A 16,285-nucleotide genomic window follows, 5' to 3' on the forward strand; every position below is an offset into this window, starting at 1 on the left:
TGTCAGACATGCTGCATATTTCCAAGACAAAATAGATGGTTTAAGATGGATTCTGAGACAGAATATGAATTTCAGAATAGATATATAGTATCAAATGAGGAAATCCTAAATATATTATGCACTTGAACAAGGCTTTTCCTGCACTTCTACAGCTGAAATTTAAATTTATCCACTCTTTAGTTATAAATCACATCTTTATTCTCAATGCCAGTCTCTCCTTCTCCAAACTACCTCCAGCACTAGATCATTGGGGCAGGCACGGTAGTGTAGCAGTTAGCGTAACGCTATTACAGCACCAGCGACCCGGTTTAATTCTGGCCACTGTCTGTAAGGAGTTTATACATTCTTCCTGTGACTGCGTGTGTTTTCCTCCAGTGGCTCTGGTTTCCTCCCACATTCCAAGACGTACTGGTTAGGAAGTTGTGGCATGCTATGTTGGCGCCGGAAGCGTGGCAACACTTGTGGGCTGCCCCAGAGCACTCTACACAAAGATGCATTTCACTGTGTGTTTCGATGTATATGCAACTAATAAAGATCTTAATCTTAATCTCTTTTGTCTTGGAAGTGCTCAGCCGACCAAGCATATCTATGGAAAGAAACAGTGTTTGTGCTTCAGGGTCTATGTAACGTTATCTGTGTTTCTCTTTTCAATAGATGCTGCAGAACTTACTGGGAGTATGTCCAGCATTTTCCATTTATATTTCAGATTTCCAGCATTTGCAAATTTTTTTCCCTTTTTGGTCTCCTCAGTAGAATCTGCTATGGTCCAAGATTTTCAGAGCAGTCTGGTCCTTTGAGTTATACTCTTTTCGGTAGTGGAGTTCAACATAGGAACAAAAATAGACCATTCTTCCCCATGAAACTGTTCTGCCATTCAATTAGATCATGAATTGCATTCATGTATTTTAAACCCTATTTCCACCTCTTCTTTTCTGCTATTATTCCATATGTGGATTTCTAACACTAAACCATAATTCCTTCTTTCTGCATTCCAATTTCTTGAGATTATGAATGGGCATTTCATTAGCTTTTTGATTATTTTTATGTGCAGTAGCTTTTATTGATGTTAAGCTGTTTCTAATTTTATACACAATTGCCCCTCAACCACCTTTGTTTCAAATACAGCTCCAGCCTGTCTAATCTTTCCTCCATGCTAAAATTCTCTACCGCTAGCAATATCCTCTTAACTCACCTCTGAATATAGTCTAGTACTGTCAAGCCTTTTCAGTAATTTGAGCAGGAATTTGCATAGTGCCCAAATCCTTTGCACTTCCATAGCCCCCACTGCCTTGCCATTAAAAAAAATTCTGGCTCACCCTGGATGCAGAGGCTCATCTCACACTTTCCCAATTAAACTCTGCCTGCCAGAGCTTTTGTACTCTGACTTTGTTTACAACATTGCTCATGCCTCCATCTGTATAACTCGAGACGAGGTTTGCTGCCAAGGCAGCAGGGAAATTTAACCAGCTAACTAACTTTAATTGTATCTGGAAAAAAAATCTGTACCATGAATGAAGGCAGTGGGTAAGCAATTAATACGTTTAAGGCAGCATTTGGAATGCTTGCTGTTATTAGTTGAGACACAGAATACAGGATTATCATCCCAGGCCTGTATAACATACTAGCGAAGCTGCGGTTGGAGGTCTACACTTGGCTCCCCTGTTGCAGGGGGAGTTTGATGTACAGTATGCAGAGGATGAAACCAGGCCTGGATATATTTTAGCTTGGACAAAGAATTGGATAAGCTGGGGAAACATTCTTTGAAACAGAAGAGGTTCAGGGAAATTTAACTGAAGTATATAAAATTACGAGTCACCTTGAAAGAGCCACTTACACTATGTCTGGTCAATATGCAAATCCAATTCCACAGCAATAAGGTCGACCCTTAGCTTGCTCTCTGAAATGGCCTAGTGAGTCACGTCGTTGTGTCAATGAAGATAAGAATGAAACCAAATCCAGCACTAACCCAAGCACAACAAAGGTATGTCCAGCCCTGCAAACCCAAGCTAATATCTGGGGACTTGTGACAAAAGTTATAGATCTATCCCAGAAACTAATGACAGCCTGGCTTTTTACTGGTTCATACATTTTCTGCCAATATCGCAGATAATTCCAGCATTATCCCGCACAACTCTACCATCATCCAGAGTATGTCCTGACCCACCGGTGGGATGATGGTAGTGTAGTAACAGTTAAGATGGGATCACTCTGGGATCTTTTACAACTGACTCTGGATTCCATCAAGTCTTGTGACATCTGGTCTTGTCAAGGAAACCTCCTGCTAACAACTACCACCACCTTCCCTCAGCTGATGAAACAGCATACCATCCACAAAAGGAGCTGAGAAACACCTGGAGTTGTACATAACACAAAGATGTGGTTGTTGAATATAATCAGCTCAGCCCCAGGAACATTGCTTGCAGGAACTCCACAGAATAGTGAGCCACGGCCCAATAATATTTAGCTGCCTCAATGATCTTCCCTACATTGCAAAGTCAGAAGTGGAGACGTTTGCAGCTAAGTGCAGCATTCTTCTCCACCAACAAAGTGGCTGTTGTGTGCATATTCTACAAGATATCCAGGAACAAATCCCCATGGATATTTCTGCAACTCCTCCCAAAAGCACAACCATCTCTACCTAAAAGGATAAGGCTAGCAGGTGCATGAAAACACTGATTGCTACCAAGTTTCCATCCAGGGGACATACCATTGAAAATGTTGTTATAAGGGTAAAATCTTGCAACTTCCAACCAGACTACATCATGGAAAACCTTCACTATGGTCCAAATAGGAATACCTTAAGAGTAAGGAAGTTCTTATAGTTGTTCAGTTTCATTTCTTCTTGAGCCCACAAGTGTGTAACTTATTGTCATCTGAGAAATCAAATGAGGGGCATAGGTAGGGTGAATGCACTCAAGTTTTTATCCCCAAGGCTGGAGAATCAAGAACTAGAGGACATAGGTTTAAGGCGAAAGGAGAAAGATTTAATAGGAACTTGACAGGCAACTTTTTTTTTAACTAGAGGGTGGTCCATATATGGAATGAGCTGTCAGAGAAAGTGGTTGAAGTAGGTACAATAACAACTTTTAGAAGACATGTACATGGATAGGAAAGGCTTAGAAGGATATCGACCTAACACAGGCAAATGGGTCTAGCTTGGATGGGCATCTTGGTTGGCATGGACCAGTTTGACCGAAGGGCCTGTTTCTGTGCTGTATGACTCTATGACTGTAAATAGTCCTCTAATCAGATGATAATTAACCCATCGTTTTTGGTGTCAAAAATGGAATAAATGCACAACTGCATCTTAAAAAATTGTGCATAATTGGTCCTATATTTTGCGTATCAGAATTACTGCCATTAAATCAAAAACCTGTACACCATTTACTACAGATTTCATCCAAGATTTTTCATAAGCAAATTACTCTTGCACTATTTTTGCAGTTTCATACTTACCACAAAAACACATATAAGTGTTAGGGACCCGTACTGAAACATTCTGACATGCAGGACATCTCCAACCACCATTTGCATCTGGCAGGTCAAAAAAAAATTAATTATTTTACCAAGCACATCAGTAAGGAAAAAAATAATTTCCATTAATTTTCAATACAGAATTATCTGTGTGAAGACACGAAGAGCATACATTATTTAAGTGCAGAGCTAGGTTAGATGCTGATAAGTTTTCCTTCCCAGAGGGTTGTCATAAAGTTATCACTTAAGTGCATTAAGTGGCGAGGCACTGGAAACATCAAACTGCAGCCAAGGCAAATAGGCAAGCAAATTAAAAGAAGGTGGAGTGGCTGGTGAAACTGGACTCTTGGAATCGGTCTTGATGCTCTTTAGTTTGGAATTTTCCAGACTTTACTTTACCTGTCCCCTCCCTCTGACCACCACCATTTTTCTAGTACAATTAGGGGGTTGGGGTAAAGTTTATTTCCTCCCAAAAAAATCTAGAAAATTAAACGGCTACTGGTTCATAGAGGCATTTCAAGTTTTTAAACACTGAATTACAGTGTGTGGCATGGGGTTGGTAGGCCAGATGTCATTTTCCTTTCCATAATTTGTGAAGGGGAGGAGATTTTTTTCTGAAAACTGCTCAGATAAGGCTGGTGATTAAAGTATCCAATTCTACTTGAAATGCCCCAGGTCAGAAGTCTATGAAGTCATACAGCAGGACCTGGGCAACATTTAGATTTGATCTAACAAATTGGTGAAGAATACTCAATTGTCAGGTAATGAGGAACCATCTTAAAGAAAATTAAATCACCTTTCCCTGATGTGATTGTGGTGTGTTTCAGAGGTTACCACTGACCAAAACATTCACTGGACTAGCCACATCAAGAAGCTCACTATCATCCAGGACTGACTGGCCAGCTTGACTTTACAGCCCATTCACCACCATTCACAGCATAGCTGGAGTGCACATCATAAATAACAAAGGCACTGTAACCAACGTCTGCAAGAATAGCTTAATTCCATTAAATTAATTTATTATGTTATTCATGTTTTGCTGTACAAGGACAGCCACTGGAGAATACTGCAGTACTGGAAGTGCTCCCTTATGGATAATTGCTAGACCAAGGTTCAGTCTACCCTCTCAGATGGATGCACAGTATCCCATTGCAATTTCTCTTTCCAGTATCCTGGTCATCATTTATCCCTCAAATCATGTCACCAAGTCAAACTGAGTTGGACTTGGTCAGCTGTCTTGGGTATTTGGCTTTCACACGTGCTCCTGAAGCAGAGCCAAACAAACTGACCTCTGTACTTAGGAGGCATCAGGCCTTGGTGAGGCACAGACCTCAGGTAGTACATTGTCAAGGGCCTGCTCTGCAAACCCCTGACAAGACCTTGACAAGCAAAACTGCAATTGCAGTTTAAAAATTTATAAGTCTCTGATATTGAGAAACGGGCAAAAGTCATTTCTATCCATTGTAATAGTTAAGATAAAAATCACTAGTACTTAAAAATGAAGCAATATTTAGGTAATTTAAGTAAAAATACAATAAAAACAGTTAAATTATTAAGAAAAAAGAAACTTCTCTTCCTTCTAATCATTAGGTTAAGAAACCTATTCAAATGAATGGGGACTCCAATCTAATCTGTTTGGTATTGGTCAGAGGGGGAAATTTGCTGAAGGATCCCAGCATGAGAGCTCCATCATTGCAAAACAGAATGTCACACGTACAGATCCTACCCAGGTTACAACAGGGTTCCATTCCCAAGAACTGAATATATTGCCAGGCAACATATTTAAATAAAAACAAAGGCCAACCAAGGGCAATGTGCAGTTAAACCAGGGCATTTAACTCAACCGTTCAGATTCCTCTGCAAGATGCAATGATATTGCTGCAAACTGAGTTTCCATACAGCAGAAGATGCTTGCAGCCTCTTACAGCTGACAAATCCATTCCGCCAGTCTCTTAAATGCTCGTTTGTATGTTGGGGCTGTCCATAAGTCGGGCATTAATAACCTGGGGAAGGGCCTGTACTGCTATCTGTTCCTAATTCCATCCCAGAATTTACTGTGGGAGAGTACCCAAATACATACCCTTTGAAACTGCTGGTCACAGTTAGAACAATTGGTCCATTATCACACTGCTGTTGAAAGAATTAGGTGTGAACAATTTTGCTGTTGCACTTCCTGCACTACAACAGTGACCACACTTCAAAAGTACATGACCTGCTGAGTTCTTCCAGCACATTGTTTGTTGCTCTAAAGAAATTGATTAGATTTGTGATACCCCGGCATTGTTAAAGGCATGATCTGAATTTTATGATCAGCAATGATTTACAATGGAAATTGGACATATACAGAAGGCATAAGTGGATGCTTCCTGTATTGCAGATAGAAATGCACATTTTTATTTTGCCGTTGGTAGAACCCAACATCAGGTTTCCCATGCTTCTTTCAGCACATCTACAATCTGTACTATACGATAAAATCTCCAAATTAATTGATTATAAATTGTGCACACAAATCTTTTGAAACAAGCTAAGGCAGAAATCAAGTGCTGCACGTGGAAACGAAAATACAACAAACTAACCTTCAGCCTGAGAAGCTGGTGATCTTGCCCATTTTTTAATGCAGTTCAAGTGGAATACGTGATAACAGCTTTGACAGCTCCAGATGGGTACCATTACACGGATCACCTCACAGCAAACCATACATTCATATTTCTCAGCTGTAAGGTGTTCAATTAGTAAGCCTGATAAAAAAGAACAGATGAAACAAATAATACTAGTGTTTGCAGAAGAAAAACACCAGCATACTGTGAATGAACACTAGAACTTGCAGCTCAACTGGTATTCGACTGAAAATTTGAGTATTTTAAAATGTCACTTTACAACGTATTCGGCGCAATCAATATTGATTTCAATAAGCTATATTTAAAATGGAAAGTCAAATTTAAACAAACACATATCAAAAATAGCATGAGATGTGGTTAGTTCACCATTTCAGATTGCTTCCACATCTCTCAGACTCATAATTTAATCATTTACTTACACAAGTGTAAAGATAGCAAGGTAAAGAAACAAAATTATTACAATAGCAGTCCAGCAAACCAGAGGAAAGTTTAAATCCCAGCACACAAGGTGAGAAATTAATTTCAACCAAGTCCAGTGAACTAACATTCACTAAACAACTGTGAAAGCTTACTGGACTGTTACAAAAGAACAAATAGGTCAATAATTTTCTTCAGTGTTCTGTAGGCTCTTGGTGCACCCTATGAAGTTGCCTTCAATGATGGTAAATATGACAATAAGACATATTATTAACATCAATAACATCTTAAGACAAGTATTACAAAGAATCCATTACTTCCATAAAATAAAATCAGAAACACAAGTTTTCATTTTAAAAATGTTTTGTTTTTGTTAATTTTGAGCAACAAGACAAAAAATTAATATAGAAATGACAAGATATAGAGCTCTTAACATAAGACACTTCCTAGAACAGATCTGATGATAAGGAAAATCACTGGGATGTTTCACAGACTATTTTAAAAGCCACAAGTTTCATCTACAAGTTATAGCAAAAAGCTGGTTTAATACAGAAACTTTTGACAATTTAAGAATTTACAATTCAAGTTAGAGTTCTGTTTACTCCATAATAAAAAAAACCTTTTCCCACAGATGCATATACTATGTCTTCATCAAAAGAGCTTTGCTAGAAGAGTTAAGCGTACGAGGTTTCAGCAGGGCCTTTCCACCATACTACATTCTCAGAACAACTAATGTCAATTGTGGAGTCTCTTCTAACTGGCTGAACAGGAAAATGTGGTTATACCCTTACTGATGCAGAAAAAGCAATCAAACAACTTTTGGAATCAATGCAATGTAGAGGGCGAGTCTATCATATGTAAAATCTTGATTTTCAGGATACGTTGAACAAACCATATGATTGCTACTTACAGTGGCATGTAAAAGTTTGGGCACCCCTGGTCAAAATTTCTATTACTGTGGATAGTTAAGTGAGTAGAAGATTAACTTTATGACTTGTGGAGATCAGTTCAAGATGAAACATTCTTTTCAATATTTTAAGCAAGATTAGTTTATTATTTTGTTTTACATAATTTTAGAGTGAAAAAAGGAAAGGAGCACCATGCAATGGTTTGGGCACCCCAAAGGATTTGGGCTCTCAGATAACTGTTACCAAGGTGTCAGACCTTCATTAGCTTGTTAGGGCTATGGCTTGTTCACAGACATCGTTAGGAAAGGCCAGGTGATGCAAATTTCAAAGCTTTATAAATACCCTGACGCCTCAAACCTTGTCCCAACAATCAGCTGCCATGGGCTCCTCTAAGCAGCTGCCTAGCACTCTGAAAATTAAAATAAATGATGCCCACAAAGCAGGAGAAGGCTATAAGAAGATAGCAAAGCGTTTTCAGGTAGCCATTTCCTCAGTTAGTAATGTAATTAAGAAATGGCAGTGGTCAAGTTGAGGTCTGGAAGACCAAGAAAACTTTCCGAGAGAACGGCTCGTAGGGTTGCTAGAAAGGCAAATCAAAACCCCCGTTTGACTGCAGAAGACCTTCAGGAAGATTTAGCAGACTCTAGAGTGGTGGTGCACCGTTCTACTGTGCAGCGACACCTGCACAAATATGACCTTCATGGAAGAGTCATCAGAAGAAAACCTTTCCTACGCCCTCACCATAAAATTCAGTGTCAGAAGTTTGCAAAGGAACATCTAAACAAGCCTGATGCATTTTGGAAACAAGTACTGTGCACTGATGAAGTCAAAATAAAACTTTTTGGCCGCAATGAGCAAAGGAATGTTTGGAGAAAAAGGGGTGCAGAATTTCATGAAAAGAACACCTCTCCAACTGTTAAGCACGGGGGTGGATCGATCATGCTTTGGGCTTGTGTTGCAGCCAGTGGCACGGGGAACATTTCACTGGTAGAGGGAAGAATGAATTCAATTAAATACCAGCAAATTCGGGAAGCAAACATCACACTGTCTGTAAAAAAGATGAAGATGAAAAGAGGATGGCTTCTACAACAGGATAACAATCCTAAACACACCTCAATATCCACAATGGACTACCTCAAGAGGCACAAGCTGAAGGTTTTGCCATGGCCCTCACAGTCCCCCAACCTAAACATCATCGAAAATCTGTGCATAGACCTCAAAAGAGCAGTGCATGCAAGATGGCCCAAGAATCTCACAGAACTAGAAGCCTTCTGCAATTAAGAATGGGTGAAAATCCCCCAAACAAGAATTGAAAGTCTCTTAGCTGGCTACAGAAAGCGTTTACAAGCTGTGATACTTGCCAAAGGGGGTGTGTTACGGACTCAGTGAAAGTCCCTTTAAGATAGAGAGTGTGTGTGTATGTGTGTGTGGGGCGTGCTTACGTCAATAGAAGATAAAGGACGTAATGACGTTGTTGAGGAAGAAGAAGAAGGAGAGAGAGAGAAGGGAGAGAGACACCAGCCTGCTTGTTTTCTCTATCGATGGATGAGAAACAATAACGGTGTTTGCCACTGAAATCCATGTATGGAAGTTGGAAGTAATCCGGTGGAGTTCACTTTGTTGCTGACCTGTAGAAGGAAACAGGTATTTGTGTGTGGACGACCACGGTTCGGATGCTTTTCGGGGTGAGGAAGTCACTACCGAGTAAACACTGAAGTGTCGTTTGGGTTCCATCGTGGAACATTTGGATTTCGTATGTACTCTCTCTATGTTTTTCTACATCTACATCTTATCTTCAGACAACGGTGGTTGTTGAAGAAGCCCTTGCTCATGTTTCACCTTATGGCTTGCGGAACTGAACTTTAAGAACCATTCCGGAACTGGGAGTTTTGGACTTTGTCACACACACACACGACGAGTTTAGTTTTGGGGTTAACGTTCGAGGTTTAACATTTTTGAATTCTAACATACTAACATTTTTACTTTTATTTTACGTATTATCATAAGTAGTGATTAATAAAATAGTTTTTAACACTAAATCATGCTCAGTGTGTTTCTTTTGTTGCTGGTTCGTGACAGGGTGTTACTAAGTACTGACCATGCAGGGTGCCCAAACTTTTGCTTCTGGCCCTTTTCCTTTTTTGTTATTTTGAAACTAAAAGATGGAAATAAGGAGACCAAAATTGTCTGGGTGATTCAAAGGGTGTTGGTCTCTTCCAAGGGACTGTGATAAATGCTCATTAATCATAGCAGAACAGTCTGGAGAAGGGTAAACAGTGGGAAATGAATGAGGGAGAAAGCACAATGTGAAATTGTGAGTAACAAAACCAGCTGTTGCTGAAAATCTGAAACAAAAGAGAATGCTGGAAATAATTAACAGGTGAGGTAGTATCTGTGGAGAAATAAAAAAACTGAGCTTGTGGTACAGGTGCATAACCTTACTTCAGAACTCCTGAGTTCTGACACAAACAGAAAATGCTAATTATCTTGAATTGATGAATTCAGTTTTCTGTCCTGAGGGCTGTGAGGTGCCCAGATGAAAGACAAGGTGTTGTTCCTCGTTGTAGGAGGTCAAAGGCAGGAAGGTCAGAAAGGGAGTGAGGTAGAGAATTAAAATAACAAGCAATTTTAAGCTCAGGGTCACTCTTGCAGAAATTATGGAGGATGCCAAGTTTCTCCTGCATTTTCTGTTTTGTTTCAGTCCCAGATTCTCAAGTTATTTGCTTTTTCTTTCCACATCATCTGTCAGCTCTTTTGCCAGTTACTTTAAATCTATATATTCTGGTTCCCTGATATCGTCGGCATGGATGGGTTGAGCCAAAGGGCCCGTTTCTGTGCTGTATAACTCTATGAATCTATTGATGACTACAAGGGTGTCTTTAACCTGTCATAGTAACTTAATAAACTGGGCATTTACTGCATCCTCAATTTTTTTTTAAAAGAAGGTTTGCTTAACCAGCTTCCCCATGCAATTTTGCTGGAACTAGAAGAGAAAATACATACCCCAACACAACATACTTTCTTCTGCGATATATAACTTGTATCTTTGTAATGCCTTCAATATAGTTATGATGGAGAGTGGGAGGATGAAATATGGTCTCAACTGACCCAACAATGCAATTACTTTGTAACATTAAAAGCATTCTTAATGAAAAAAAATCAGTTTTAAGCAATGCAATTTCATAATCTAACCTGTGTGAGTCTCTTTACTCTTGTGCAATTCCATTTGTTTCTTCCAAAATGTCTTTCTTCCTGAATCAAAGGATTTTTTTTGCAGATCTTGTGGTCGTTTCCTTCTGTCTACTTCACTCACTTTCCACGACTGTGTTCGGTGACTCAATCGCTCCCGCAAGTTGGGATTCATTCTTTCCTCACTTACGTCAGCCTTGACATCCAAATCTGAAGCAGTCATTGAGCAGCCTGAGCCTGTTTTGACACTGTCTACACTTGAACTTTTGTACATTTCATCAAGAGCATACTCTTTGCCCCTAGTGAATCCCCTATAATTGTTTTTACTTCTAGGAAACTTCCTTTGTGATTCATCACTGTATTTTTCACCATTCTTATCCATTCTAGTAGGATCATCAAGTGCTTTTGTTTGGCCATCCTCTGGTGGGTACCAATTTTCAGTTATTTCAGTGAATTTCTTTCCAAATGTTCTACTGTCTTTTTCAAAGACCAGTCTTCCTTGCATTCCTCGAGTGGGTTTATGCAAATACAGGTTCATTTTCTTTGGTTTAGCTCCTCCTCGACTGTCTGGTGCACGCCAATTTTCTTGTTCCGTATCATGAATCTTGTGTCCCATTGATTTGCCCCCTCTTCCATTGTGTTTTTCTTCACACAAATCTTTTATCATTTTTTCTCAGCTGGTTGCACAAGGTTTTCAGCTGTTTCCCGCTGTGGCTCATCAGTGAATGACATTTCTCCAGAAGATGACTTGTCATCTTTCATCCGGGTGACGACGCTGATTTTGGAAGCTGTGCATACCTGCTTTATTTGGTTAGTCCTATGCCCCTCAGGGCCAGTTCTAGAATTATGGGCAAGGTTCTTCCTCATAATGATTCCTTGACTGCTGATAATATTCCCGTCTGTGTGTCAAACCACAACGATAACTTCGAAATGGTTGCTGTCTTGATGGTGGCAGGCGTATATTGTTTCTGCTAAAAATCTTCTGAATTCTTGTTTTTCTGGTGTTTCTTGAATTTCCCGAGGAATGAAATCTGCAGCATCTGGATTTAGCTCCAGTCCACCTGTTGGATAGAGATTCATTTAAATTATAAATTGAAGGATTCATGAGGGCTATTGGAAAATGTTTCTCTGAAGAGTTAACTTTTTAATAAAATTGAAATAATATAACTAGTACACCGAGAAGAATAAAAAAATCTGAAAAGTTGAAGTGATTTCAAAACAAAAATTGAACTCCATTGGTTTATATTTTTCTGAACAGTTTTAGTAATGTGTGAGTGTCATAATAAAATATTATGGGATTAAGGAACAATGGCAGTATGGATAACAAATTTGGTTTCGGAACAATTAATAAGGAATGACTCTTTTCAAGATTGGCGGAAAATATCGAAGTATTTCCTCCCAGGGTTGGTATTTGCACTCTGAACTTTTGATATCATTCCCCCACCCCCACAAAAATTTATTTTGTTTGCAAGTTAAAAAATACTAAACGCTGTATAATACATTGTTTAATAGTGCATGTTGCTCAAGTATCAATAGAAACAAACTGCTTGTCAAGTTCCAGTCCCCTCGTTGCGGTGATACCAGCAGCCTGTGTTCTTAAAAGACAATGTGTCCGGATTATGTGGGGAGGTTACATGCAAAACGGTTCTTCCCCGTGACTGTAATTTTCCCCCCAAGATGCCTTTATTTTGCTTGGCCTATTGCCAAAGTAACTCTCTAGTTCCCGATCAAATCACATTCTACAATTTTGGCCCATGCAATACAAGTAGTGTTCCCTAATCATCAATCACGTTATATCCAATTTGTGTTATGGAAATGTGTCATTGCAGAATTAACTATAACATTTCCAATTTCACCAAAATGAATTAGCCTGTTTTCTATCCAGAACTTGAATTTCTCTAACGTAATGTGACACAATGCACAATACTTTTTTATATGTACAAATACATGAAAGTAAATTGATTTTGAGATGCCACGTGTGTAACATCACTGAGTTGATTTTCTTGGCAGCAAACTGTACGAATCAGAAGTCTGTATACAGGAATCATTTTGCAGTTTGGTGATCAAGCTAACAAAACATTAAATGTAACCTGGCAAAGAGATATTAGATTACCTCTCTAGCCACTATCCTTTACTTCCTTTCTAATTACTATGCTGGAGACTGACTGTCCCAATATGTCACAAATAAGCCAAGAACGTCTCAACTCATCCTGCTTTGCATTTCACAACTCCTACATTCTTTTGTCTAAGTTCTCAGTCTCCAATTGCTCCATTTACTCATTGGCCAGATAACCTTGTTACAGCTTATCCCCGTTAGTCACCCTGGTTTTACCCGATCAGAGACATCCCATCCCCTACCCACCCCTGCTGATGTTTGGTTTCACATATATATATCAGCCACCAATCTAATCACTTGCCTAAATTCTTACTCCAGCTAAACCTTGTGCTGCAAAACCTCAGAACTACTTTAATACCAAGTCAAAATAATTCAAGTTTCATTCAACCAAAACTGCCCATTTCAATTTGTAACAATTTCTAACCGTCATGGCGTATATTTACACAAACAACTTCAACTCCAACATTCACGCCATGTCTGGAAATCGCCGCCTAGACTGACACCAAATCAAGCTATTAATTTGGATGTTCAAAAAAGGTCGTTCAGCCTCAGCGGTCATTTTATGTTTACGCTTCACAGAATCAGCCTATTCCACCTCACCTAGTCATCATATCCTTCCATTATTTTCGTCATGTTCTAATCTTGCTTCCCCTTTAATATATTTATAACAGTATCAGTTAATATTTGGCTGAATTATTGATTGGATCAATGATTTCTATGTTGGGGCACGTAGTTCTGGGCTACTACCTGATAAGTGGGAATAATTTATCCATGTCACCTACCCTATCAAACCTCTTCATAGTTTTAAAGGGCTTGTGAGACCACCTCTCTTTCAAGGAGGGTGGTCTCACAAGCCCTTTAAAAACTATGAAGAGGGTTCGTTTCAGGGTTTCTGCTATGATCTTCTTCATTGCGCCGAAATCAGCAAGCGCTCCGATCCCCGAGCGGCGACGGGGACCGGTCTGAAGGATGCACTGGGTCCCGCTCGGCCCCCGGCCCCGGCCCCGGCCCTTCATGTTGTACCTGGCGGCTCTCCCCGCTCTCGGCTCTGCCATCTTCTCCCTTCGTGACTACCATTCACATCCTCCGTGAGCAACCAGAACACCCCCAAGGGTCTGCTCTCAGCTCCAGCAAAACGAACCCCAAACCCAACCCCAGCAGGGGCCGAGAAAAACCAGCGGAAGCCGGCGCCCCTTTCCAGGCCACTCCTTCGCCGCCTACTACGCATGCGCCTCCCGCGATTCAACCGTTAGCCGTCGTCGGGACTGCCGCAAGGCGGCGCGGTAGGTGGAAACAGCGAGGGGGGGGGTGGCAAAGTGCCGGTTACTTCAGGCTCGGCACGTCCACGTGACCCGGCGGCGGGATCTGCGGCTTCGGTCTTCAGGGTGGCATTCGCCATCGCACTCATCGAGCGAGGTCTGTCCGGGGTGGGGTGGGAGGTTGAGAACAAGGACCCGGCGGCAGTGATACCTTGTGCCAGATGCCGACGCTGTATAAGTGTTAGCACCACTGCTTAAGGTTTAACATCGATTTCCTTCATCCAAAGCGGCGAGGAGGGGCTGAGCCGTGAGAACTGCGCTTACGTGCTCCGGATTGATGTCAGCCTGCCAGTGCGGGCACTGGACAACGATTTGGAAAGAGAGGATTTAGGAAAAAAAAAAACGACTTTGAAATAGAATCCTTACCTTTCATAACAAGGCGTTTAAGCAACCTCATTGGGTACCAAGGAGAGCATGTTAATCAGTGAATTTCCAACGCTGCGGGAGTCCTGATGAAGGTCTCGGCCCGAAACGTCGACTGTTTATTTCTCTCCACGGACGCTGCCTGACCTGCTGAGTTTCTCCAGCACTTTTTGTGTATTGCTGCAGGAGATTATATAAGGGGACTTTACATGGGGCGGGCTTGGATGGTCTCACTTCTGGTAAGGCTTCAGCCTTTACTGCTCGCTTACTAGGCCCCACCGTCACTGAGGATACCTTTATTTTTCACATTAGTTGTCCAACACCATTCACAGCTATATGACTAGGACTGGCAGTCCTGGTTTGTGTTAGGACTGTACAGCTTTGAATTGATATGTTGGTTGTGAGATTGCTTATCTCTGTCTATTATATGCCATTTAGTAGTTTAGTATGCAGGTAGTACTGTATTCCAGTTTCACTTGGGCTGGCACCTCGTTTTTATCTATGTTCTGACATGTCCTTCTCCATTCATCATTGAACCATGGTTGATGCCTGGCTTGATAGTATTGGCAGATGAGGTTACAGATTGTGATAATGCACATTTCTGCTGCCTCATAGATCTCAGTTTAAAGCTGTCAGACATATTCTTAGTATATCCCCTTTATCATGTTTGTGGTGCCACAAATACATTGAATAGTATACTTGGGATATTGTCTCTACTTGGACTATGTACTGGTCACTTCTACCACAGCTATCATAGACCATGGAATAAAGGGAAAGAGGTTGGGAATAGATGGGGAGGTCATGAGGGGAGGGGAAAGAGAAGAGGTGAGGGGGGGCCACAGGAATGAGGGAAAACAAAGGTCGGGGCAGAAAGAGGGGAGGGGTTACTGGAAGTTAGAGAAATCAATGTTGAGGCCGTCAGGTTGGAGACGACCAAGGCAGAATATGAGTTGGTGTTCCTCCAACCTGCGTCTGGCCTCAACGTGGCGGGTGGACCAACCTGCATCTGGTCAGAACAACACCTCGTATTCCGCCTTGGTAGTCTCCAACCTGATGTCTCAACATCATTTCTTCTCAACTTCCAGTAACCCCTCCCCTCTTTCCGCCTCCCTTTTTTCCCTTACTCCTGTGGCCCCCTCACACCCTTCTCATTCCCCTCCCCACCCTCATGACCTGCCCATCTATTTCCCCATTTCCCTTTATTCTATGGTTTACTGTCCTCTCCTACTGGATTCCTCCTTTTCAGCCCTTGTCTCTTCGACCTATCACTCTCTTTCACCTCCTCTTCCCCCAAATTACTGGTATTATGAGCTGAGATAAAAATAACCCTTAATCTGACAGGCTTCTGTCGACAAGTACAGAACAAAAGGGCTTGCTCCTACACTTTATGAGCCTTTGGACCAATATCCCTTTTAAGTGTGTTTTATCCAGGTGCTTTATTCTTTTCGAGGCAAAACAAAAAGAGACAAGTCAGATCTTAGTGAAAATGCAGCTTCACACAGACTTGGGCAGTTAATCAAGCAGTACTTAACTTGGGCTCTATCTGTCTGTGTCCCAAACATTATCTGTTACGCTTGGAGTCACGGGTGCCTTTGCTGGGCTCCCAGATCTAGGGTTCTCTGCTGTTCACAAAGATTGTCTCAGATGTGCTGGTGCCACCTTCACTCCTTTGTTGGAGCCCTTAAGGCAGATCTTTGCTTGTTGTGATCCTCGGTTTCGCTGGCTGCTGTTGAGGTTCTTCACTGATGACCCCCTCAGGGTGGAGTTATCACTAATCTCACTTGCTGATGGGGGTTAATTATACCCCTCCCAGAAAGTTTTCTTGGCTTGAGCATTGGATGGCAAGGTGGGAGGCCCACTAATCAAATCGAAGGATAGTGA

The 16,285-nt window shown here is 41.1% G+C and overlaps 1 protein-coding gene across 1 annotated transcript in view; it reads right to left on the minus strand.

Moving 5' to 3' along the window:
* Positions 1-11,664, minus strand: part of nfx1 (nuclear transcription factor, X-box binding 1) — a 47,770-nt gene extending 36,106 nt beyond the window's left edge. Inside the window, 3 exon segments of the mRNA XM_052016800.1 lie at positions 3,457-3,534; positions 6,051-6,212; positions 10,610-11,664. Of these exon segments, the coding sequence (XP_051872760.1) occupies positions 3,457-3,534; positions 6,051-6,212; positions 10,610-11,273 (904 nt within the window). The 5' untranslated portion in view covers positions 11,274-11,664.
* Positions 11,665-16,285: the final 4,621 nt, after the last annotated feature.

Source organism: Pristis pectinata, chromosome 5 (assembly GCF_009764475.1).
Source record: "Pristis pectinata isolate sPriPec2 chromosome 5, sPriPec2.1.pri, whole genome shotgun sequence".
NCBI lineage: Eukaryota > Metazoa > Chordata > Chondrichthyes > Rhinopristiformes > Pristidae > Pristis > Pristis pectinata.